The following is a 26,565-nucleotide window of genomic DNA, read 5'->3' on the forward strand; positions in this document are numbered from 1 at the left end:
TTTTCAAATACAAAACTGAAAGCCCTACAAAGTGTAAAACAGATCAAGTCTTAATGTTAAAAAGTGAAATCCTTCTATATTTGCATGGCTGAAGCAGTTCTAAATTACTTCCATGCTGGAACCTGTAAAAACAGTTCATTTCAGAGCAGGGCCGGCGCTATAGCTATAGGCAGAATGGTCAGGTCGGGACATGGTCGGATGGTTATGGGGCCACGGAAATCATAGCACCGGCTCTGTTTCTTAGAACAGGACACATGTCTCTCATTTTGATGTACTGTACTACTGACCTGCCTCTTTTGATTGGTTGTGGTACTCCTGTATAAATCTTCATAGCTTCAAAAGTTCAGCACCTTTATGTCTGATTTTCTATTGAAGACGTTCATGACAATCTAGTGACTAGTAAATTACTCATTTGCTTTGATTTTAAACTGATAAATGTATGAAGTTATAAAAGTAATTTTTTACTGTAATTTTTTTAGTCAAAAGTAGTTTAAAACATTACATTTTAAATTCTTATCAGATTAAATTACTGATTTTCAATAAATGTATTTACTCTAAAGTACATTAACGGGCAGGGATATTTCTAAGCATATGGGGGCCCTAAGCGAAAAATTTGAAAAACGACTTTGCTTTGCGGGGGACCTTGCCCTAAGTGGCCAGTTTACACATATTTCAAAAATATATAATACATTTTAAACATGAACTATATAACAAATAAATAATCTGTAAATGAGAAACATGTGGTGCTGAGAAAATCTAGATATTATTTTTAATTTGATGAGCGGAAAGTGTTTTAGAAAGTAACTTAAAAGTAAAGTTATCAGTACTGCGATTACTTTCCAATGAAGTAATTAGTAATCTGATTACAGTTTTCAGAGAAGTAATCAGTAATTTGTAGTGGGCTACTTTTTGAGTAATTTACCCAACACTGGTTATGAAGCAACTCTTTTTTTCCCCACCAATTCAGAAATATAATCCTTGAAATATCAACTATAGATTACTTTATCAGAGGAAATCTATTCATCAATGTTATTAAAAAAAAATTTGGAAAAAAAAAATCTAATCTATTAATTAAACTTATAATAAATATAATAATAAAAAATATGGTTTAGTCTGTTTATTTTCATTAATTTAGCCTTAGTGTTGTACATTTTTATTGATGTATGTTTGTTTGTTGCACCTTATTCATTTCAATTTCATTCTTGATCATGTTTTGTTATTTTGCTAAACTTTCAACAGCTGCACTTTACAGCACCAACTGTTCCTATTTTCTGTTGTTGTTTTCAATTAGGCTGCATAGTCTTTAAAAATGTCCCATTTAAACCTGTCTGATCCTCTCTCCGTGATGTTTTAAATCATCTTTAATGAGTGTGTGCAGTAAATGTTAAAGACCTGCTAGATGTTTGATTGCTGCCAATATGGATGTGATTGTGGCTGCTGGGATTCCCCCAAATAAAATCCACACCATAGTTATTATCTCTCTGAGGTTTCACCCCCTGAATTTTCTCTTCCAGTAACCAACAGGGCATTGCTTGCCATCTAACTACAAGAAGCTTCAAAGTGTCATGTTTTAACAGGAGTGGGAAAACAGGCAGTTTTTTGTTAGCCATGAGAATTTGCCCAGGGTAAAACTTAAAATTCTAAGAATACATTTTTAAATTGTAATAAACAAATACATAATCAAGGAAACATTATTGTACAGGGGGTGTGAGACAAAATAAAGACTATGCCTCTAATAATCAAGCTAACTCACTATTAAGACAGATTTGCAGATTTTTTTATCTGTGTAAACCTGTGAAATGTGAATGTTAAAATTGGTACTGTAAATTTACAGGTGCGTGTAATACACCAATCTCAGACAATGCAGTGACTGGCCGAATTATCTTCATCACGTTCTAGGACCTTAACCATCTCACGAAATCATACATCAGTAAAATGTGAAGATGCTGGCTCCACCCAATGGCCATTAAGAGAAAGTTCAAAAAGCAAGAGAAAGAGAGAGAACCTATTTGAATTCATATTACACACAATTGTCTCTTAATCTTCTGAGTGAAGAATAGACCTTTTTTTTTTTTTTTTTAAATAAATAAATAATTAAATAGTCAGTTTGCTTTTGACATATTTAATGCTGTAATTTTGCTAATCTAAACAGGCAGAAAACTTGTTTAAACTCAAATCATGTTGCACCAATTTCCAACATAATAATAATAAATGTTCAGGAAACTCTATACAAAAAAAATACAAAATCAGCTGAATCAGGGAAACATAGAGGCTCCCTCTGTACATTAAATATAATTACCATTCAATGCCAGAATATCTTGAAAATTAGGGTGAAATTCTTAAAGAAATGTTATGATAGGGAAGAAAACATTGACTAATGGCTTCATTAGTGATACACACATTTTAATTCAGCAAGCATTCCAGATCTTCAGGGTGCAGTCCATTGTTATTTCACAAATCATATCAGAAATACATTGACTGACCTGTGGTTCAATATGCAAATAAAGCAAGTGAACAGAAGGGGTTGCCCTTAGATTTTGTCTTCATTGCAAACAGATCTGTCCCTAATGAGGAGCAGATTATAGCATGATTCTGGTCTGAATTACACAGCAGGCTTTAAGAGCTGAGAGAGGCAGAAACTAATAAATGATGTATGTCTTGCTGTTTTACTAAAAGGTTTTTAATGTGTATCAGCAATAATTCATTTCTAAACCAATGGGAAAAACCAAGATTCATATTTTCACATATATCTACACACATATCAGAATTTGTCCCCAAAAAAATATGCAATAAAGTTATTGCTGAAAGTACTTAAACTCTTTGAAAAGGTGGCAATAATTGATTTATTTTTATTGATACTAAGGGTGCTATCACATAGCATCTATATGCAACACCTTTATTGTTAAAAACTCAAAGAGAAGACACATTTTCATCGCTTTCACAGTGGTTTCTATAAATGCTGTTCCAATTAGTGATAATTGCTCCTTAATAGAATACAGTTGAACATGTGTTTTAGATTTATTTTCTAAGCTTTACAACAAAGATGTTATTAATAAATATTTATTTGTTCTACATGACAAGAGAGAGGTAATTATGGAGTGGTGGTGGTGTAGTGGGTTAAAGCACAGAACTGATAAGCAGAAGGTTGCTGGTTCAATCCCCACAGTCACCACCTTTGTGTGCTTGAGCAAGGCACTTAACTCCAGGCTGCTCTGTGGGGATTGTCCCTGTAATAATTGCACTGTAATTTGGATAAAAGCATCTGGAAAATCATAAACGTAGAATGTTATTTCTGAAATGTGTTTCACATAAATGAATTAATTGCAGCTTTAGATAAATTAGTATTCAAGTATTCATGCCCATTAGCCCTCATTTGGCAAGCATACACTACCTAAATTATTTTACCAGTGAAAAGAATGACATCATCAGCAAATATCAAAGCATTTGGAACAATTGCATTGTTTTCTTGGGCATTACAATTAACCTGTGGTCAATAACCAAGTAATTTAACAAGTAGAACTCCACAAGGTTTTAAAATAGATGTAATTGTTTGCATCCCCACAAAATAAAAATAAAAAAAACAGTTCACCAAATTCTGTCATAATCTACTCACCCTCATGTCAACCTCCGTGACATTATTTTCAAAATAAATGAGATATTTTGTCACTGGATGGAAAAGACCTGCATGAGGATTCTAATAAATATGTCATTTATTTTTTCCACAATAAATCAGTCATACAGGTTTAGAATGACATAAGGGTGTGTAAATAATGTCACAAATGTCATTTTTTTGTTAACTATTTATTCTACCTCACATAGCCAACACATAAGCATTATAAGACATTCCAAAGCTGAGGGTTTTGCAAACCACCCCTTTGACTCGGGTGCCCCCTTGGGGAGAGAAATTATACATAGCAGGCAAGCCTGAATATATGAGCATAACATATAGGTGCATAGGCCTAGTTTTAGTTTTGCATAACAGGATAATTGTTATTGCACCACATCTCCCAAGAATCCCCCATGTGTTGCCCCATTATGGTCTCTGAACACTTGCTCACTCTTATCAAGGACACTATGACATCATTTACCTGACCAGAGCAGATTAGTCTATACGTGATTAGTCTATCACACTTCTTCCATAGGAAATAAGATCATCACAAAACAATGACCCATGTCATGGGATTTTGGATAATCATTTTTTAAAATGTGACAGATTTTTCACTTGGGAATATAAATTCTGACATGCAAGGGTTTATGAGTGCAATTTACTTTTTAAAAATATGAAGAAAGACATTTATTGGGACATATGGCAGGCCCCATTTGTAAGACTGTTTATAATGATCCTTCAGTCGTGTGTGGATTTATACTGAATACATGTATATTTTCATGGGTCAATTTCTGTATAATAGGAGTCCCAATTTTGCAGAACCCATTAATGCTTCAAGACAGACACTGTCTACTTTAAAAAACAGTTTTATTTAAAAGCTATAACAAACAAGTAGCCTACTTCGAAAGTAATGTACACAATAACGGTCTTTTAAAAACATTCTAATTTTGTTGATTGTTTCAAATTTAACAGACTACACTTAAATAATTTCAGTTTGACAACTTGTTTTTAAGCATTTAAAGTCACAGGCATCACACAAGATCAGGTGACCAGATGTACACTTAACTCGCACTGACACTGCAAAATTGGTAATGAGTAACAAGTTGTAAATGACAGGTTACAACGTATCAACTCGAGATACAGAAATGTCTGTTCACAAAGAACACTGTACGAACAGAAAACATGTCAGACATAATGGTCTCACATAGGAGAAACATAATAATGCATTAAACATAGCTTCTTGATGCAAACCAGTCTCTTGTCCCTTTTAAAGCAAGTATCTCACAGCAGAGGTGGCAACACATGGCTCTAAATCCATAATTAAAATGTCAGCTCATCCCTTTTTCTAAATTCCCTTATAGGTTAATTAGTTGGATTCCTTTTGATTATGAAGTGAAATGATGCATCCTTCATAACTTGTGCATTTTACTGCATTATAAATTGTGATAACGTTAATAGTTTTGCAGACCTTTTTTTGGCAGGTACATACATCATTTCCCTTATTTTCAAGGTTTGATTTAAATAATTATTATTATATAATTAATTAACTAAATGTGCATATTTGATATTTATAAACATTAAAAAAAAAAATACAGTGCATAACAAAGTTAGTCCCTTTATAAATTGTCTGTTTTGTGCAGACTGCTGGGTTAAGTGATAACTAAGGAATGAGAAGCAATAATTGAAATGATGAGAGTTATTAACTAATTACCACACCTTTGGCTTTGAGTGTGCACAAGACATCAGCATCTCTTCAACCACATTCACCAGACAAAATTCTCCCACATATCAAGTTTTGACAGCTCTGTAGACTTCATGAGGAAATACTGGCCTGCGTGAAAGATCATTCTAAACCAAAACCTAATCTGAATTCACACTGTGACACGAGTGTCAGCCAGTTGAACTGAAGATCTGTGGCTGCTGGCTGTTTCTCTCTCATGTGTTCAGATGACTGAAGGCTGCTCAGAGCTCTCCGAGTCTTCTCCATCACACCCCATAAGACCAGTCACCTTAGGCAGATCTACAAAAACAGAGAGCAGTCAAAAGCAGTGAATGAAATTATAAGTGATTCAAACTCGAAATGTTACATTTACAACAAGATTTACATTTCCTGGAGGAAATACTGTACCAGTGCTTGCAAGGCAGCAAAAGAGTAGTGATAAAGTTTTAGGTAAGTTTAAGTTTTCTATGCGATTAAACATCAAACATCTGATGGACCCTTTTCACACGTCCGCGTTTCGAAGTGGAAGTTGTCATAGTTGGCTAAACTTGAATGGCGGTGAATGGGGGACCACAGCAAATGTAATTGTACAGCCTTTCTGTCAGCTCGAACCAGTCTGGCCATTCTCCGTTGATCTCTCTCATCAACAAGGCATTTCCGTCCGCAGAACTGATGCTTACTCAGTGTTTTTGGTTTTTGGCACCATTCTGAGTAAAATCTAGAGACTGCATGAAAATCCCAGGAGATCAGCAGTTACAGAAATACTCAAACCACCCTATCTGGCACCAACAATCATACCACGGTCCAAATCACTGAGATCACATTTTTCCCCATTCTGATGGTTGAACATTAACTGAAGCTCCTGACTCGTATCTGCATGATTTAACGCATTGCACTACTGTCACACGATCTGCTGATTAGATAATCGTATAAAAATGTAGGTGTACAGGCCTTCCTAATAAAGTGCTCAGTGAGTGTATGCAAGAAAGAAGACCAATTACAATTCAAAATGCAAAAAGGATGACATCACAGTGGATTACATTTGAAATGCTAAACATTCTATCAATGTAAGTCAATGGGAGATAAAGATAGCACACATAATACTGAAATTATCAACAAAACAATGTTTGAATGGACTGTATGGACTGGTTAAGCTGTTGTGGTAGAATTAATTACGAAAATTAGTTAGGGTTAGGAGTTTTGAACGAATCCCTAACCTGCATGTTTGAGGAATATCAATACATTGCTGCCTTGCAAGCAATCAATCTTTTATAATTTGCAAAACAATCACTTTAAAGTTCATCTTTAATCTTTTATTAAAAAGCGTAAGCAGCAGCTGGTTGACTATACTAATCATTAATTACTCATTTGTTGATCCAAGTCGTTTACTTCTGATTCCTGATTGTTTGTGAGACCCTCACCCTTCAAGTCTCTGCTGTTTACTGAATGACCTCGCTCAGATACTGAAATACAAAATAGCAAGTCATGCATAAGGTAAGGAAGTGAGAGAGTTACACTATTAAACAGATTTCTAGACATATAAAAGTGAGAGAATAGGTCACTGGGGAAGTGCATGTGTGAAAAGTGATAAAGATATATTGATGTGTTGCGTTCCTTACAGTGAACAATCTTTATGGGCCAGATAAGGATCGTGCAGAGGCCGAGAGCTGCTAAAATGGCCACTCCACCAGTGACAATGACCATGGCATAGTGGTAATACCATACGCAGGCTGGACAGCATACTATCGTGCTGAATAAAAGAGAAATCACACACACACACACACACACACACCATTAAAAACATTAAACAGCCTTTTATCTTCACTTTTTAATATCCATACAAGTAGGCAAGTATACACACTTACCGGCAGGGGTGCAAAGCTTGGATGATCATAACTCCCAGACCATTAGCAACCTTGTCTGTGAAGCTCATAGCACCATACACAAATGCCCCACTTTGCTGTCAGAGAAAAAATTATTAGATCAGAATCATGCACACGTTTAAACATCCTGAGACATAATTTTTACACATTTGAAACTGGCCTCTCTGAAGCATATGCCCATTTTCACTTCTGCAAACACCTGCTTTTCTTAGTTTCAACCCCGCTCTTTCAGTCATGCGTTACTGTTAAAGTTGTTCTTACTGTGTTTTGCAGCCCTGATATATGAAGGGCTAAATATACAAAACACTCACTGTTTGATCTCCTATGAGTTCAGCTGTCATGGCAAGTGACATCACTAGGATGGTGGCTGACCCCACCCCTAATAATACAGCTGCCCCATACACCTTGTCTCCCATGTGTATGTCCAGCAGCACCCAATAGGAGAATGCAAGAATCAGCAGCAGTCCCAAAAAATAGGTCATCTATTAATAAGGAACAAGGAAACATTAGTGTAAATAAAGTACAAAAACACTTCCATTCTATTAAACTGGCCTCCAATACTTAGAATTGTCTAATGTTTTGTTTAAAATTTCATTTATTTTAATGTCTTCTGAAAACTGAAAGGATGAGAACAATCTAGACAATTTTTTTTTTTATTATTATTATCAAGATCAGGGCTATAGGAGGTCCTTGGGAGGTGCCTTTTATCCAAGTGGTAATTAGCAAAGCAATTAAAGGAATAGTTCACCAAAAAATGAAAATGTTGTGCTTTTGGAGCTTGACAGACCCCGTCTCCATTCACAAAAAAAAAAAAAAGTAAATAAATAAATAATAGGCTTGAGATTACGCATCAATAATCAGAAAGTTTTTCCGATGATTATCGGCATATCTGCATTTTTTCAGATATAAATAGGGCTGCTCGTTACACAATAGTCTTTGTCTCTTCAAACATATTTCTCAACACAACTTCAGTCAAGTGTGAGCTGCAGGGTAAATTTAAGGGGGTCGCACACCGGACGTGTCTGGCAAACAACATGGCACATTCTAAAATTCAAAAACAGTTATTTTCTCCAAAGGTACACACACACACACACACACCGCCACTCGCCAATTCTAGAGGCTGCTTAAAATTCTGCATTCAATTCTACACTGAGCTTAACCAAAGGCTTTTTAACAATCTGGCGGCCATCTTTGGAATGCTCTCAGGAAGCAATTTCCAGTCATGAAAGTGCAGCTCCTATCAGCTTGAATGAGGGAACACCAAAATCCATGACCGTTGGGCATTCCAATTTCTCCCATTAATTTTAATAGAAGTGGCCCATCTCTAGCTCAACTCAACTTGCATGGTTTTGCATTAAATTCAACCCAAATCATAATCTAAGGACAAATATTATTTACTCTGGCCATTACAGGATTATATATTGTTTATATGTACCTTTCATATAGCCTACAATTTTTTTTTTTTAGTAACAAGTGTCTTTTTGTGGTTTGACAGATTGAATGAAACGTATTTAATGCTGAATACTGAGAAATTGTATCATAATTTCAGTTTGCACAGTTACACCAGTTTCATACACTAACCTACAAACTCATCAACGTCAAGGTTCATTCTTGAAGAAGTACAAAAACCTTCAAAACTTGTGTGTATGGTGACTAGATCCACATTTTGGACTTGTTTGCCTTGTCCTGACCGCAACCGACTTCAGTTAAATTTTATATATATAAATATTTATATATGTGGTCTCCCAATGCTATTACGCCAGACTACATTAAACAGAAGGTCACATGACAGTGAATTGGAAATCACGCAAATTGGGCTTCTAAATGAAATATCAGCTGATGTTAATATACCGATGCCTCAAAAACGTATCGATAAAATAACACCGATCAACAATGATATTTTATGACATGCCAAAATAATAATTATAATCACCTTTTGTGTCCCACAATGGAAATAAAGGCATATATATGGATTTGGTACAACGTGAGGGTGAGTTAATGATGTCAATATTTAGTTTTGGGTGAAGTATACCTTAAAGAAGGTAAGTCGAGTAGTCAACACCAGGGTGCTCCATTTGTATATAAATGATTGCATCTCTGAATACATTATTAGGCTCCTCAAGCAATGTAAGAGTTGAGGGAAAGCTAAATGAGTGAGACAAATGCAAAGTCATACTTACGCATTTCCCTATCAGTTTGCTAAGAGGCTTCATGATAAATGAGGAAGCAAAGCCACTCACATACATGACCAAGGGAATAGTGGCTATGTACTTCTGCAAGACAGAAGAGGAAATAGAGATCACTGTGAAGAACAATAATTTTTATAAATTTTTATCTGTTGTTGAACTGTATATACAGTGGAGTATCTCTATGGACATTATTAAGAGTAGCACCTTATTTAATTTTTGATGGGTGTAAAAGGGAGACTGTGAGGAGTAGAAATACAGTCTCTTCAATGGGTTTGTACTGTTGTTTAAATTGGTGTTGATCATTCAACTGACAAAACATGGAAAAAAAATACCATTCAGTTCACACAAAAAGTTGTAGATAGAAAGTTTGTTGGACATTTATACAGCTTCATGCAGTGCTTGCCATCTATACCTCGCAGCCTCGTTTTTTATTCACTTCAAAAATTAAAAATGACGCTACTCTGAATAAAGGTCTGTAGCTGTCTTACCTTTGGCAGCAGTAGTGTATAAGTGAGGTACATGGAAATGTATGTTTGTGACAGGTTCACTATCAGTCTGGTAGACATGTAAAGCACAGCCACCTAATAACGGTACAGGGTGTAAAAAAATACATGAGATATATTAACTTCAAAAGTGGGTTCTGACAGCCAGTTACAATAGACATTTTATTACTTTGTTAACATTAGCTCTGGCAAACCACAGTGATTTAGTGATAGCTTCAATACACTATGCAGATAAGCTTAGACAAGCAGAACATTAAATGACATGCTACTGAAAAGTAACAGTTAAATGTATGCTAACCTGGTAGAATGATGGCTGTCTTAGCCAATGCTGCCACTGCAGCAGATTGGTGGGAGGGGCCACAGTGGAGCTGTTGAGAAGAGGTTGGCGTTCCCCAGGACTGGACCCATCCTCCTCCTGACTGGGACATGCTCCCTTTTCCTGTGTGCCCAGGTGAAACAGCAGCGAGAACAGTGCTCCAATGCCCACCACTATGAGACTTAAATTCTGTGTGAAGAGATAACATATTACCATCTACAGCAATCAGAACTGTCCCATTAGGTTTCACAAGACCTAGATGCTACAGCCTGCTAGGTAAACCTCAATAGGAGAAGGATGGAAACAGTTGCCAACCATAAGCTCTTGATTACATGCAGCAAAAAGTGAGTACAAAGGCATTGATCGAGACAGAAGCAAACCCCACCCTCTTCGAAACCACCAAAATTCCTGAAAAATGGCTTCCCCACTTTTTTAAAGGACTAGCAGGTGGACATTTTTTGACAATGGTTAAAAAAATTCTCCCAATCTTTTCTCACCCTTATGCAGTCTCAAACATACATATCAAACAAAATATTTATTAAATGTATAATGTGTTTATATTAGGGCTGTTGATTTAACGTGTTAAGTGCGATTAATTATTTGCATAAAACAATAAAAATAACGCAATTAATCGTGCCCCCGCACCGCAATAATGAATATTATATAAAACTAAATAAATAAACTCAGCAAAAAAAGAAATGTCCCTTTTTCAGGACACTGTATATTAAAGATAATTTTGTAAAAATCCAAATAACTTTACAGATCTTTATTGTGAAGGGTTTAAACAATGTTTTCCATGCTTGTTCAATGAACCATAATTAATGAACATGCACTTGTGGAACGGTCGTTAGGACACTAACAGCTTACAGAGGGTAGGCAATTAAGGTCACAGTTATAAAAACTTAGGACACTGAAGAGACCTTTCTACTGACTCTGAAAAACACCAAAAGAAAGATGTCCAGGGTCCCTGCTCATCTGCGTGAACGTGCCTTAGGCATGCTGCATGGAGGCATGAGGATTGCAGTTGAAGCCAGGGCAATAAATTGCAATGTCCGTACTATGAGATGTCTAAGACAGTGCTACAGGGAGACAGGAAGGACAGCTGATCGTCCTCGCAGTGGTAGACCATGTGTAACAACACCTGCACAGGATTGGTACATCTGAAAATCACACCTGCGGGACAGGTACAGGATGGCAACAACAACTGCCCGAGTTACACCAGGAATGCACAATCCCTCCATCAGTGATCAGACTGTCCGCAAGAGGCTGAGAGAGGCTGGACTGAGGGCTTCTAGGCCTGTTGTAAGGCAGGTCCTTACCAGACATCACCAGCAACAACGTCACCTATGGGCAAAAACCCACCTTCGCTGGACCAGACAGGACTGGCAAAAAGTGCTCTTCACTGACGAGTCGTGGTTTTGTCTCACCAGGGGTGATGGTCAGACTCACGTTTATCGTCAAAGGAATGAGCCTTACACCAAGGCCTGTACTCTGGAGCGGGATTGATTTGGAGGTGGAGGGTCCGTCATTGTCTGGGGCACTGTGTCACAGCATCATCGGACTGAGCTTGTTGTCATTGCAGGCAATCTCAACGCTGTGCGTTACAGGGAACACATCCTCCTCCCTCTTGTGGTACCCTTCCTGCAGGCTCATCCTGACATGACCCTCCAGCATGACAATGCCACCAGCCATACTGCTCGTTCTGTGTGTGATTTCCTGCAAGACAGGAATGTCAGTGTTCTGCCATGGCCAGCGAAGAGCCCGGATCTCAATTCCATTGAGCACGTCTGGGACCTGTTGTATTGGAGGGTGAGGCTAGGGCCATTCCCCCCAGAAATGTCCGGGAACTTGCAAGTGCCTTGGTGAAAGAGAGGGGTAAATCTGGTGCAGTCCATGAGGAGGAGATGCACTGCAGTACTTAATGCAGCTGGTGGCCACACCAGATACTGACTGTTACTTTTGACTGTGTTCAGGGACACATTATTCCATTTCTGTTAGTCACATGTCTGTGAAACTTGTTCAGTTTATGTCTTAGTTGTTGAAACTTTTTCTGTTCATACAAATATTTACACATGTTAAGTTTGCTGAAAATAAAAGCAGTTGAATGTGAGAGGACGTTTCTTTTTTTTATATAAATATTATATTTAGAATTATTTAAATATGATTATTTACATTTATTTATTGAATTATTTTAATTTGGGTGGCCTTTCCTGGCAAATATTGATACATGCAATTAATTATATTAATTAATCGGCATATCGTAGTTAATTTGATACAAATTTTTAGAACTTCCAAGTGTACAATGCTCTGTGCACGCATCAAGTGCAAGGAAGTGTAATCAAGCTTCTGTCATGACAATTTAAAGACAATGCTGATGTCAACATTAATAGTAAAAAAAAAGGAGTTACATTTTGGTCTGTTTCTCACCCCAAAACCAATCGTATCATTTGAAAAGACATTGAATAAACCACTCAAGTCATGTGAAATACCTTTATGCTGCCTTTATGTCCTTTTTGGAGCTTGGAAGTGTTGAACCCCATTGACTTGCATTGTATGGATATAACACATAATAGATCTATGAAAATATCTTTGTGTTCCGCAGAAGACAGACAAACTAGTTTGAAAAGTCATAAGGGTGAAAAAATTATAACAGAATTATAATTTTTGGGTGGACTATTCCTTTAAAGCTGGAGTATGTAATTTCTGCGACACTAGCGCCACCGAACGGAATTGCAAAAATAAACGTTGTTTTTAAATCAGCTTTCTGAATACACCCCTTGCCTGCAGCTGTTCAAACAGTCAGATAGTCCCGCCCCCAACTTACGCCATTGAGTACATGGGCAGAGTGCGCAGAGGTAGGCAGGTACGTAGTTAGACAGGTAGGCCATCCAATCATTGCATTTGGGCCAAATTAAATGATTGGATGGGCCTTTTACCGGCCTGTAACTGCCACAGATAATGGATTTTTTTTTTTTTTTTTTTTTTTTTGGTATCAGGGCACTTAATTTATTGATTGCTGTCAGGATGCAAAGAGACTTTCAACCAGTATAACAAAAAATGCTTCTGGTATAAATTGCATACTCTAGCTTTAAATGTATATACACTTGTTTTTGTCAACTTTAAGAAGTATACAGTGCATCTGGAAAGTATTCACAGCGCTTCACTTTTTCCACATTTTGTTATGTTATGGCCTTATTCCAAAATGGATTAAATTCATTATTTTCCTCAAAATTCTACAAACAATACCCCATAATAACAACGTGAAAGAAGTTTGTTTGAAATCTTTGCAAATTTGTTAAAAAAAAAAAAATAAAAAAAAAATCACATGTACATAAGTATTTACAGCCTTTGCCATGGCACTCAAAATTGAGCTCAGGTGCATCCTGTTTCCACTGATCATCCTTGAGATGTTTCTACAACTTGATTGGAGTCCACCTGTGGTAAATTCAGTTGATTGGACATGATTTGGAAAGGCACACACCTGTCTATATAAGGTCCCACAGTTAACAGTGCATGTCAGAGCACAAACCAAGCCATGAAGTCCAAGGAATTGTCTGTAGACCTCTGAGACAGGATTGTATCGAGGCACAGATCTGGGGAAGGGTACAGAAAAATGTCTGTAGCATTGAAGCTCCCAATGAGCACAATGGCCTCCATCATCTGTAAATGGAAGAAGTTTGGAACCACCAGGACTCTTCCTAGAGCTGGCCGCCCGGCCAAACTGAGCGATCGGGGGAGAAGGGCCTTAGTCAGGGAGGTGACCAAGAACCCGATGGTCACTCTGACAGAGCTCCAGCATTTCTCTGTGGAGAGAGGAGAACCTTCCAGAAGAACAACCATCTCCGCAGCACTCCACCAATCAGGCCTGTATGGTAGAGTGGCCAGACGGAAGCCACTCCTCAGTAAAAGGCACATGACAGCCTGCCTGGAGTTTGCCAAAAGGCACCTGAAGGACTCTCAGACCATGAGAAACAAAGATTGAACTCTTTGGCCTTAATGGCAAGCATCATGTCTGGAGGAAACCAGGCACCGCTCATCATCTGTCCAATACCATCCCTACAGTGAAGCATGGTGGTGGCAGCATCGTGCTGTGGGGATGTTTTTCAGCGGCAGGAACTGGGAGACTAGTCAGGATCGAGGGAAAGATGAATGCAGCAATGTACAGAGACATCCTTGATGAAAAACTGCTCCAGAGCGCTCTGGACCTCAGACTGGGGCGAAGGGTCATCTTCCAACAGGACAACGACCCTAAGCATACAGCCAAGATAACAAAGGAGTGGCTACGGGACTACTCTGTGAATGTCCTTGAGTGGCCCAGCCAGAGCCCAGACTGGAACCCGATTGAACATCTCTGGAGAGATCTGAAAATGGCTGTGCACCGATGCTCCCCATCCAACCTGATGGAGCTTGAGAGGTCCTGCAAAGAAGAATGAGAGAAACTGCCCAAAAATAGGTGTGCCAAGCTTGTAGCATAATTATAATAATATAATAATAATAATTTTCTTTATTTATCACACATTATACATTTGCACATATATGGTGAAATTCTTCTTTTTCACATATCCCAGCTAGGCTGGGGTCAGAGTGCAGGGTCAGCCATGATACGGCGCCCCTGGAGCAGATAGGGTTAAGGGCCTTGCTCAAGGGCCCAACAGTGGCATCTTGGTGGTGCTGGGGCTTGAACCCCCGACCTTCTGATCAGTAACCTTCATACTCAAAAAGACTTGAGTATTTGTAATTGGTGCCAAAGGTGCTTCAACAAAGTATTGAGCAAAGGCTGTGAATACTTATGTACATGTGATTTTTTTTTTCAGTTTTTTATTTTTAATAAATTTGCAAAGATTTCAAACAAACTTCTTTCACGTTGTCATTATGGGGTATTGTTTGTAGAATTTTGAGGAAAATAATGAATTTAATCCATTTTGAAATAAGGCTGTAACATAACAAAATGTGGAAAAAGTGAAGCGCTGTGAATACTTTCCGGATGCACTGTATTAAGACGTAGATGGCCTCAAAGCTAAAAGACATTAATGAAACAAATCTATTTAAACCTATTTTTATTTCATTGGGTCACAAGTGAAGTATTGTTTAAAATGAATGATGAAATGATCAGAGGTTCAATTCAGCACAATAAAAGCAAAACAAATGGCACTTTTACCAAATTAAAGGTGAAGCAATTGAAAAACATATATATATATATATATATATATACACACCGATCAGCCACAACATTAAAACCACCTGCCTAATATCGTGTAGGTCCCCCTCGTGCCGCCAAAACAGCTCTGACCATTCGAGGCATGGACTCCACAAGACCTCTGAAGTTGTCCTGTGGTATCTGGCACCAAGACGTTAGCAGCAGATCCTTTAAGTCCTGTGAGGTGGGGTCTCCATGGATCGGACTTGTTGGTCCAGCACATCCCATAGATGCTCAATTGGATTGAGATCTGGGGAATTTGGAGGCCAAGTCAACACCTTGAACTCTTTGTCATGTTCCCCAAACCATTCCTGAACAATTTTGCAGTGTGGCAGGGTGCATTAATCTGCTGAAAGAGGCCACTACCATCAGGGAATACCGTTGCCATTAAGGGGTGCACATGGTCTGCAACAATTTTAGGTAGGTTGTATGTGTCAAAGTAACATCCACATGAATTCCAGGACCCAAGGTTTCCCAGCAGAACATTACATTACAGAGCATCACACTGCCTCCACTGGGCTGCCTTCTTCCCATAGTGCATCCTGCTGCCATCTCTTCCCCAGGTAAACGACGCACACGTACCCAGCCATCCACATGACCTAAAAGAAAATGTGATTCATCAGACCAGGCCACCTTCTTCCATTGCTCCATGGTCCAGTTCTGATGCTCACGTGCCCATTGTAGGCACTTTCGGTGGTGGACAGGGGTCAGCATGGGCACTCTGACCGGTCTGCGGCTACGCAGCCCCATACGCAGCAAGCTGCGATGCACTGTGTTCTGACACCTTTCTATTATGGCCAGCATTACATTTTTCAGCAATTTGTGCTACAGTAGCTCTTCTGTGGGATCAGACCAGACAGGCTAGCCTTCGCTCCCCACGTGCATCAATGAGCCTTGGGCGCCCGTGACCCTGTCGCCGGTTCACCGGTTGTCCTTCCTTGGACCACTTTTGGTAGGTACTAACCACTGCATACCAAGAACACCCCACAAGACATGCCATTTTGGGGATGCTCTGACCCAGTCATCTAGCCATCACAATTTGGCCCTTGTCAAAGTTGCTCAGATCCTTACGCTTGCCCATTTTTCCTGCTTCCAACACATGAAATTCAAGAACTAACTGTTCACTTGCTGCCTAATATATTCCACCCCTTGACAGGTGCCATTGTAACGATATAATCAATGTTATTCACCTGTCAGTGGTTTTAATGTTGTGGCTGATCAGTGTGTGTGTGTCATATATATATATATATATATATATATATATATATATATAATAGTTTCTCTGGATTTACTATTAATAGGTACACTAGCGGCCAAAAGTTTGGAATAATGTACAGATTTTGCTCTTATAGAAAGAAATTGGTACTTTTATTCACCAAAGTGGCATTCAACTGATCACAATGTATAGTCAGGACATTAATAACATGAAAAATTACTATTACAATTTGAAAAACTTGAACTACTTCAAAGAGTTCTCTTTAAAAAAATCCTCCACATGCAGTAATGACAGCTTTGCAGATCCTTGGCATTCTAGCTGTCAGTTTGTCCAGATACTCAGGTGTCATTTCACCCCACACTTCCTGTAGCACTTGCCATACATGTGGCTGTCTTGTCGGGCACTTCTCACAGACCTTACAGTCTAGCTGATCCCACAAAAGCTCAATGGGGTTAAGATTCATAACACTCTTTTCCAATTATCTGTTGTCCAATGTCTGTGTTTCTTTGCCCACTCTAACCTTTTCTTTTTGTTTTCCTGTTTCAAAAGTGGCTTTTTCTTTGCAATTCTTCCCATAAGGTCTGCACCCCTGAGACTTCTCTTTACTGTTGTACATGAAACTGGTGTTGAGCGGGTAGAATTCAATGAAGCTGTCAGCTGAGGACATGTGAGACGTCTATTTCTCAAACTAGAGACTCTGATGTACTTATCCTCTCGTTTAGTTGTACATCTGGGCCTTCCACATCTCTTTCGGTCCCTGTTAGAGCCAGTTGTCCTTTGTCTTAGAAGACTGTAGTGTACATCTTTGTATGAAATCTTCTGTTTTTTTTTTTTGGCAATTTCAAGAATTGTATAGCCTTCATTCTTCAAAACAATGATTGACTGATGAGTTTCTAAAGAAAGCTGTTTCTTTTTTGCCATTTTTGACCTAATATTGACCTTAAGACATGCCAGTCTACTGCATACTGTGGCAACTCAAAAAAACAAAGACAATGGCTGCGTCTCGTCTGAAGGCTGCGCACTAGGTAGGATGCGTCCTTTGAAGGCTGCAGTATACCGAGTGTCCTCCTTTAAACAAGCCTTGTTTAAACGAGATGGCCTTCATAGGACAAACAGAAACGTAAAGTAACATGGTTGCGATGACAGTAAGCCACTCTTTAACAAGCACAAGCGCTTTCAGTGAGAAGGGAACAAAGTCCCTTTGGAAGGGAATGTATGAGGAGAGTTATAATGATGTAGAGAGAAAAGAAAATAGATTTTACAGGTGTACTTTTAGTCTATAATACTTTATTTTATTAATATTTTACTATAATTATACATAGTATATACTCTACACCCATCTACTGAGGTACTTCAACTTGGGAATGAACATTACTTACATTTGAACATCATATTGAGCACATTGGCGTCATTTTATTTAGACAAATTATGTTAATTTCCATTGAAGCAAAGAATTGTGGGTTGTGAGTGCCCACGAAGGATACACCTCTTGCATCCTCCAAATTCCCATGAAAGAAGGTTGCATTCAGTGTCCTACTCACTTTTCTGAAACAAGACAGCCTCAATGACGTATGCGGCCGACAAATGCGACCTCCGGAGGACGCAGCCTTCGAAACGAGACAACGAGAAAGTAAAGCTTCATTTAATGAACCAAATAGCTTTCAGCAGTGATTGATATAATGGCAAGTGATTTTCTAGTACCAATTTAGCATGATTACTCAAGGATAAGGTGCTGGAGTGATGGCTGCTGGAAATGGGGCCTGTCTAGATTTGATCAAAAATGACTTTTTTTCAAATAGTGATGGTGCTGTTTTTTACATCAGTAATGTCCTGACTATATTTTGTGATCAGCTGAATGCCACTTTGGTGAATTAAATTATCAATTTCCTTTCGAAACAGCAAAATCTGTTCATTATTCCAAACTTTTGGCCGCCAGTGTATGTGCTTGTGTAAAATTTTTGTTTTATTATATAAAGTACTGACAACATTTCTCCCAAATTCCAAATAAAAATATTGTCATTTAGAGCATTTATTTGCAGAAAATGTCAACTTGTTAAAATAAAAAAGATGCAGTATTTTCAGACCTCGAATAAAGCAAAGAAAACAAGTTCATATTCATTTTTAAACAACACAATACTAATGTTTTAACTTGGGAAGAGTTCAGAAATCAGTATTTGGTAGAATAACCCTGATTTTCAATCACAGCTTTCTTGCGTCTTGGCATGCTCTCTACCAGTTTTTCACATTGCTGTTGGGTAACTTTATGCCACTCCTGGTGCAAAAATTCAAGCAGCTTGGCTTTTTTTGATGGCTTGTGGTCATCCATCTTCCTCTTGATCACATTCCAGAGGTTTTCAATGGGGTTCAGGTCTGGAGATTGGGCTGGCCATGACAGGGTCTTTATCCGGTGGTCCTCCATCCACACCTTCATTGACCTGGCTGTGTGGCATGGAGCATTGTCCTGTTGGAAAAACCAATCCTCAGGAACATTGTCATAGCAGAAGGAAACAAGTTTTCTTCCAGGATAACCTTGTACATCGCTTGATCCATGCATCCTTCTCAAAGACGAATCTGCCCGATTCCAGCCTTGCTGAAGCACACCCAAATCATCACCGATCCAGCAAATTTCACAGTGGGTGCGAGACACTGTGGCTTGAAGGCCTCTCCAGGTCTCCGTCTAACCATTAGATGACCAGATGGAGGATTGGTAAAGATCTGGGGGTGCTTCAGCAAGGCTGGAATCGGGCAGATCGGGTCAGAGCTGTTTTCGCGGCACGAGGGGGACCTACACGATATTAGGCAGCTGGTTTTAATGTTGTGGCTGATCAGTGTATATACACATCGGTTTCTCACACCACATCATTGAGGACTTTTTTGCAGCTTACTTAACCATAAAGTTAACCGAAAATGACTTTAGACGAATATTGCACGAGTTGCAGGGACCCATTTTATGATACTTTATGGTGATTTTTTGTTTTATTTTGGTGCTTGACATCCCCAGTCCTCATTCACTCACATTAGCATAAATGAGTGGCCAAAATATTCTTCAAAAATTCACCCACTGTGTTCTAAAGAGTCTCGATATCCATTCTTAGAATCCCAAGATCGATTCTTTAATATGCAAAGTTTAGCACCAAGATCTTTTCACTGCATGTTGAGAGTAAAATCCACATCATTGATAATGACTCTTTTAATGCCCTCTCTGTTCTTTACAGTCAGTTGTTGATCAAAAACAACAAAAACTAAACATTTAATAATAATAATGAAGCCATGCCACTCCACTCTGTTAAGGCCCAGGTATACTTTGCTTTTCTGCTTTCCGGATCGGATTGCGTCCGGTTGACCACGTTGCGTTTCAAAGTATACTCTTTTGACAGCGTGCGAATATGAACGCTTTCAATGTATCACACTATGACTGCTTTGTGATACTCTTTTAGCACAGATGTGCACAGACGAGGACTGTGCGCGTGTCAAGAAAATCTAGGCCGCATGCGGACAACCGGAGTATACTTTGGGCTTTAAAATTATTTCAACCAAACCAAAATGTGGAACTGCTGGATTTCTTAAAGAGACAGTACCGTTTTAGCATTTGTTCTACATATCAAAGTAAATACTAGGGATGTGCACAAGTAACAGATTAATCGAGTACTCGTTCAGCTTTAAATATTTGACTTTTAAAAATACTACTTGCATAATGCAATTAGATTTTCCTTTGTGCCTTTGAAACTGCTTCTCTCACCTAAATCTTGCTGTCCGTGAAAAATCCCCGAATTGTGAACATAGTGAATGTAATCACCTAATAAGCAATAAAAAAAAACTATTCAATATATAGCTAGTATAAAAATACGACACATTTTTTATTTTATTTTTACCTTTATTTTACCAGGAAGTCCCATAATAGAAGTTTTGAACAATATATTCAAACAGCCTATATACAGTATATAAAAAATTGTAGATTCTGGACCGCAAATTTAAGCGTGGGAAAAAAAAAACAGCTAATTTCCCTGGAAACCGCGACTTCTCTGATTGGTGAATGAATCTGGCTTCAAGATGACTGGGGGAAATTACTTTTCACACGCCTTATTTACAGGAGTTTCTGCAGATGACATTGGGCAATATCCATCACACACTGAGACACGGAGCTGTTGCTTTATCCAGTAAAAAGGAGAAAAGATTAAACAATGTGTATTTTAAGTAATATCGACCACAATCAGGGTGAATATTCACAAGAAATAGCTGACCAGCACTGGCTTATCAAGGTCCCCATTTCCGACTGTACAGTATATAAATGTACTTATTTTAATTCATCTTGCTAGATAAAGTATGCCACTGTGATATAAGTTAGTAGCTATAATATGACAACTGACGCAATCCAGCTTCACGTCAAATGCGATAATGTATTTCCTGACACATTGACCCTTACTTTAACCATACCATCTGTCTAAGAGTGGCCAATGTTTGGTCATTTCATTGTACTTATGTAGTATATATAATTTTCATTTCAGTAAGTGTCATTCAAGTAAACATAAATTGTGTCACACTTGCTGCTGAATGGAAGAGAGAGCCCTTATGAGGGTTTTTATTTTCCCTTTCCTTTTATTTGCAGAAAGGTAAAAAGTTACTGTTAACAATGACAATAATTTGACGCCATAAATAATGATTAAACAGTGTTATTTGTATCATTACTGTTGTTTAATTATTATAAATATTTAGGTGTGGTATTAATGTTTATGAAAAACGCTAATTAATCAATCCACAACTCTTTATTTTCTTCAGAAGAATATGGTGCTTTACTCATGTATAAACTCATGCTTTGACTAGGAGGAAATTATAATAATTTACGAAAAAACTGAGCAACTAACTGTCTCCCTAACTTCATTTTATGGTGTTTATGTGCTCTTTAATATGAACCGCTTGTGCTGTATTCCTCACTTGTAAATTGCTGTACAATCACAGTAAATGTAATTGAAACAATTTGCACACAGAAGCCTCACATAACAGGACAGCAGTGCTTGGCTCTTCTGCAAGCACTAAGATCATTTTTATACTTTTAGTAAATAATATAATATTTGTTGTGATGGTGGTGGTGGGACGGGGGTCCGCAAACAATTTGGGTTATGAAAGAAGTCCTTGGTTAAAAAAAGTCTGAGAAACCCTTATTTAAAGTGATTATATAGCATCAGAAGACTTGTTCAGAAGAATGTATGCTTCTATCTGTGTGAGTGACAATGTTTTTTGTTTTGTTTTTTCATTTTTGAATCTATATCTTGTTGTTTATGCATAGTGCTCATTTTTTCATAAGAAAAGCATGTTCAAAGGTTGAAGGTTGAACTTAAATTCTAAATTTCAAGTAATCGATTACTTGTTTTTTATGTGTGACTACAAAAATACTCAAAATGCCCATTCCTAGAAAAGACTTGTAAATAGTACAAATTGTACATGTAAACAATAAACATGCAGGCCTAAAAATATGTGTAGTATATAGCATGGCCTACATGCATTTCACGGCTCATTTAGCCTGGTTTTGTTTTTGTTGATTATTAAAAACTCATACATGACTTATACAGTATATACGTATATAGTATATACACAGATGAGCCAAAACATTATGACCTAATATGCTGTTGGTCCTCTGATGCTGCCAATACAGCATGCATATCGGATTGAGATCTGGGGAATTTGGAGGCCAGGACAACACCTTGAACTATTCATCATGTTCCTCAAACCATTCCTGACCAATGTATGCAGTGTGGCCGGCCGGTTTATCCTGCTGAAAGAGGCAAATGCCATCAGGGAATACCACTGCCATGAAGGCGTGTACCTGGTCTGCAACAATGTTTAGGTAGGTGGCACGTGTCAAACTGATGTCCACATGAATGGCCGGACCCAGGGTTTCCCAACAGAACATTACCCAGAGCATCACACTCCCTCCACTGGCTTGTCATCTTCCCATAGTGCATCTTGGGGCCATCACTTCCCCCGGTAATTGGTGCACATGTACACGGCCGTCCACGTGATGTAAAGAAAACAGGACTCATCGGACCAGGCGACCTTCTTCCACTGCTCCAAGGTCCAGTTCCGATGCTCGCGTGCACATTGTAGGCATTTTTGACAGTGGACAGGGGTTATCATGAGCACTCTGACCGGTTTGAGGCTACGTAGCCCCATACACAGCAGGGTGCGATGCACTGTGTGTTGTGACACATTCCTCCCTTAACCATCATTAACATTTTCTGTGACTTGTGACACAGTAGACTTTCTGTCGGTTCGGACCAGATGGGATAGTCTTGGGCGCCCAACACCCTGTCGCCGGTTTGTGGTTTGTCCCTCTTCGGACCACTGTCAGTAAGTACTCACCACTGCTGTCCGGGAGCACTCCACAAGCCTTGCCGTTTCAGAGATGCTCTGACCCAGAACAATTTGGCCCTTGTCAACGTCATTCAGGTCTTTACTCCTGCATTCAACACGCTGACTACGAGAACTGATTGTTCACTTACCATCTAATCTACCCAGACCTTGACATGTGGTCTTGTTAGGAGAAATGTTAATCGCTCCACCTGTGAGTGGTCATTATGTTTTGGCTCATCAGTATATATATATATATATATATATATATATATATATAAATATAAATGCTATTTAGCTTTTGAAGGGGTACTTGAGCCTTACTGATGGAGCTGTAGGGGTACTAACAGCAAAAAAAGGTTGGCAAGACTGCTTTAAATTACTAAACCTTCAGTTTGTTAAAAAAAAAAAAATTATTTAGCAGCACTCACTCTGAAAACAGCTATGTCAGCAGGGCCGAGGTTGTCTGTAATGGTGGGGTCATCCCCTTGAAAATGAAACATCAGCCAGGCCACTGCATACACTGTGATGTTGGCTATAACTGTGAAGGCATACCTGAAGGATACAATCCCAAATACATTTAAAAGCCAAGATATAGCGGTCTAAGCCCAGGCAAAGTCCTCCATGCACATCCATCATGAGACTGGTTGATCATTACATGATGCTGCATGAGTTTACCTGTATGCAGTGAGCTCCACTTTTTCATGCTCACAGGACACCAGCTCTGGAATGAGGGACAGATGGGAAATCTGGGTGGCTGCCCATCCAAACTGGAAGATCACAATGAAGGGGGTGAAGTAGGTGAGACTGACCCACTGTGGAGTGTTCAGATCACAGCCCAGGCACTGGTTAAATACAAATGGGAAGGACAGCAAAACGCTAAAGGTTCCTATGTGGGGGAAGACATATAGAACAGGTGAAAATGCATTGACATTTAATATGCATTAGATACATCTTAAGTTCTAGGTGACTCACCGACTAAATGCCACGTCTTTCTCTTTCCATAAGAGCCACAGCCGGGTGTCCTGTCAGACTCGTAGCCGATAAGCGGTGTACACACTCCATCTGCTATCTGCCCCACCAGCAACAACACACCGGCATTCGCGTTCTGAAAGCCCAACACTGAGTGATAAAACACCAGCAGGTATGTAAACCACATAGAGGCACACAGGTCGTTGAGAAAGTGGCCCACCGCATAACTCAACCGTTTCAAAGCGGGTAACGAGTTTTCGGAAGCGTCCGACATGATACAACAATACAATCAATTGCCAGTCGTTAAAATGTGCATATCTTTGTGTATCCGCTTCAGCATCTCGTCCTTTCCAGCACCGGCTTCCTCATGACAAGAAGAAAAAGTCTTGTGTGAAGTTCAAGGCTCGGTCCATCATTTTCGCTTGAGTCAGTTCCTCAGGGTTTGACCCAAAGTCAGCTGACTTGGTAAATGAGTCACGACGGAGGAGGCGCGAAATGAAAATCTATCTTACCTTTCACTTCCATAGATCCAGCCTTACACCGGTAAGGTGATATTTACCTTACAATTGTAAATATCATGCACCGCGCGGTCTATGTTGGAGATTTGTAGTGTAAATAAATCTGGTGTGGTCAAGCGTCTTGTTATTGTGTTGTGATGACGTGCTTAAGCCCCGCCCTCATCCAAGCAGATTCTACGCTGATTCGTTGTCACTTGATCAGTTTGAGAATGGCATTGTTCTTTCAGATACTCTGAATGAGTAACTTGTTAGTTTGTGTTCTCGCTGTTTTAGAGACTTTGCGTTGTAAAGGTCATGTACAGAAAGACAGGTGATATCTGAGCTACAATACTGGCAAGTAGGCTACCTTTATTTGTCATGCAATGTGCCCCTCACATACAGTAAACAGACTGTATGTGAGGTCCAAAAGTCACAGGCAACAAGTGAAAATGCTTCTGATTTGCATTCTTTTCTAATTCATCATACAATTTTAGAATATAATTCGATATAATATAACAATATAGTGCTGGCCGCTGCTACAGATTTCCTGATTTGATTCCGATTCATAAGCTCTCAATTGAATTTGATTCAGATTCTGATTCGATATCGATTCATATGGGTATATATATAAGTTATAATGTCCATTTTGCTTACAAATGAAAGAAATTCTCTCCCAGCTGACGCTGTTCAGGCCTTCTAAGTACATTACGAAAATATGAATTTTACAAATTATATTTTATATGTTTTTCATCATTTTGGTCACATTTTAGCTTTTCATAAAAACTAGATTCTATCAAAAAATATGATATATTGCTAAATTGTTACATGTTTATTGCATCATGATTATACAGATTAAAAAGTATTTACATTGATTTGTAGAACACGTGCTAAAAATCGGTACTGTCACTTTAAGAAAACCAGCAGTTCTGTAAAGAGCCTCAGTAAATGAGTGCATATTAACGAAAGAGGACTCGAATGGCTACTTAACCTTGCCCGTGCTATTCTTGATAAGAAATAAATGTTCATGTTTTGCTGTTGTTGATCAACAATTGAATATAAAGAACAGAATGTGTATTAAAAGAGACATTATTCAATGACAAATGGATTGTGTGGATCTCGTCTTTGGACACAAAACATGAGTCAAATCAAACTTATACTCCCAACACGCAGTGAAAGGATGCTGAACTTTGCAGATTTACTACTCAAACACTGGTGAGTGAAATCTGAACGTTTACCAGCCAGTGGCTAATCACTGTCATTTTTAGTCAAATAGCGTGAAATTTGGTCTCATATGCGAGTGATTTACTTGCATTGTAGAGTGTTGTGCAGCATTTAGTAAAAGATTGATCTTGGGATTTTAGAATTGATAGAGTTCGTTCAAATGAAGAGCGCAGTGCCTCGAAATGTTTTTATTTTTACCCAGTCATAATATAATGTAATGTGTATCAGGTAGAGTAAAACTTCTAATGATAGAACGACAAGGACGGACGCATGGGGAAAATGTGTGGCAATATGCAGAAGCATGGGGACTTAAAGGAAATTATTTTCTAACGTGACTCTAATATGCCAATCAGTGGAATGACTTCATTTCACATCCAACTTGGAACCATTACACTTAATATTTAATTTGAATTAATAGCGCAATATTGTCTTTTCACATGGACACTTTGGTGGATATAAGGCAGTGATTCTCTTGCATCATGGTTCTGTTCTATAAGCAGCATAAAAAGAAAAATGTGAAAGTCAAATGCACAGTGTGTGATTTGTCTGTTTATCTAATAAAAAAGCTGATATTTGCCTGATCATCCAGATTTTAACATCTCTTAAGTAGAATGGTTAACTTAGATTACGTACAGCTAATAGTCACCACTACACAACATTAAAGGAATATTCCAGGTTCAATACAATTTAAGCTCAGTCAACAGCATTTGTGTCATAATGTTTATTACCACCACCACCACCACCACCAAAAAAAAAAAAAAAAAAAAACAATTTACTCTCCCCTCCTTTTCTGTAAAAAAGCAAAAATCGAGGTTACAGTTAGGTGGACAATTTTTGGAGGGTTTAAAGGCAGAAATGTGAAGTTTATCATTTTATAAAATCATTTACATTAATCCTTC

At 38.4% G+C, this 26,565-nt stretch overlaps 1 protein-coding gene across 2 annotated transcripts; it reads right to left on the reverse strand.

Moving 5' to 3' along the window:
* Nucleotides 1-2,504: 2,504 nt before the first annotated feature.
* LOC127443205 (major facilitator superfamily domain-containing protein 12-like) lies at nucleotides 2,505-24,606 on the reverse strand. Of its 2 annotated transcripts, none has more exons than XM_051701803.1 (11): nucleotides 23,952-24,606; nucleotides 23,655-23,865; nucleotides 23,408-23,531; nucleotides 10,201-10,407; nucleotides 9,888-9,980; nucleotides 9,391-9,483; nucleotides 7,522-7,692; nucleotides 7,193-7,287; nucleotides 6,947-7,077; nucleotides 6,749-6,790; nucleotides 2,505-5,627 (listed from the first exon to the last, which is right to left on the reverse strand). In XM_051701803.1, the coding sequence occupies exons 1-11, from the start codon at nucleotides 24,220-24,222 to the stop codon at nucleotides 5,551-5,553; spliced, it is 1,515 nt and encodes a 504-aa protein (XP_051557763.1). In that variant the 5' UTR covers nucleotides 24,223-24,606; the 3' UTR covers nucleotides 2,505-5,550. The 2 variants fall into 2 exon arrangements, with proteins under 2 accessions (XP_051557763.1, XP_051557762.1); XM_051701802.1 differs by having other exon boundaries at nucleotides 2,506-5,627; nucleotides 6,692-6,790; nucleotides 23,952-24,605.
* Nucleotides 24,607-26,565: the final 1,959 nt, after the last annotated feature.

Source organism: Myxocyprinus asiaticus, chromosome 6 (assembly GCF_019703515.2).
Source record: "Myxocyprinus asiaticus isolate MX2 ecotype Aquarium Trade chromosome 6, UBuf_Myxa_2, whole genome shotgun sequence".
Taxonomy (NCBI): Eukaryota; Metazoa; Chordata; class Actinopteri; order Cypriniformes; family Catostomidae; genus Myxocyprinus; species Myxocyprinus asiaticus.

Coding starts and splice junctions, on each gene's coding strand:
- LOC127443205 (XM_051701802.1), bottom strand. CDS start 24,222: ATGTCGGACGCTTCCGAAAACTCGTTACCCGCTTTGAAACGGTTGAGT. Junction 23,532..23,654: donor GTGGAGCTCACTGCATACAG/GTAAACTCATGC, acceptor TGTATCCTTCAG/GTATGCCTTCACAGTTATAG. Junction 6,791..6,946: donor GCCCATAAAGATTGTTCACT/GTAAGGAACGCA, acceptor TTTGTATTTCAG/TATCTGAGCGAGGTCATTCA.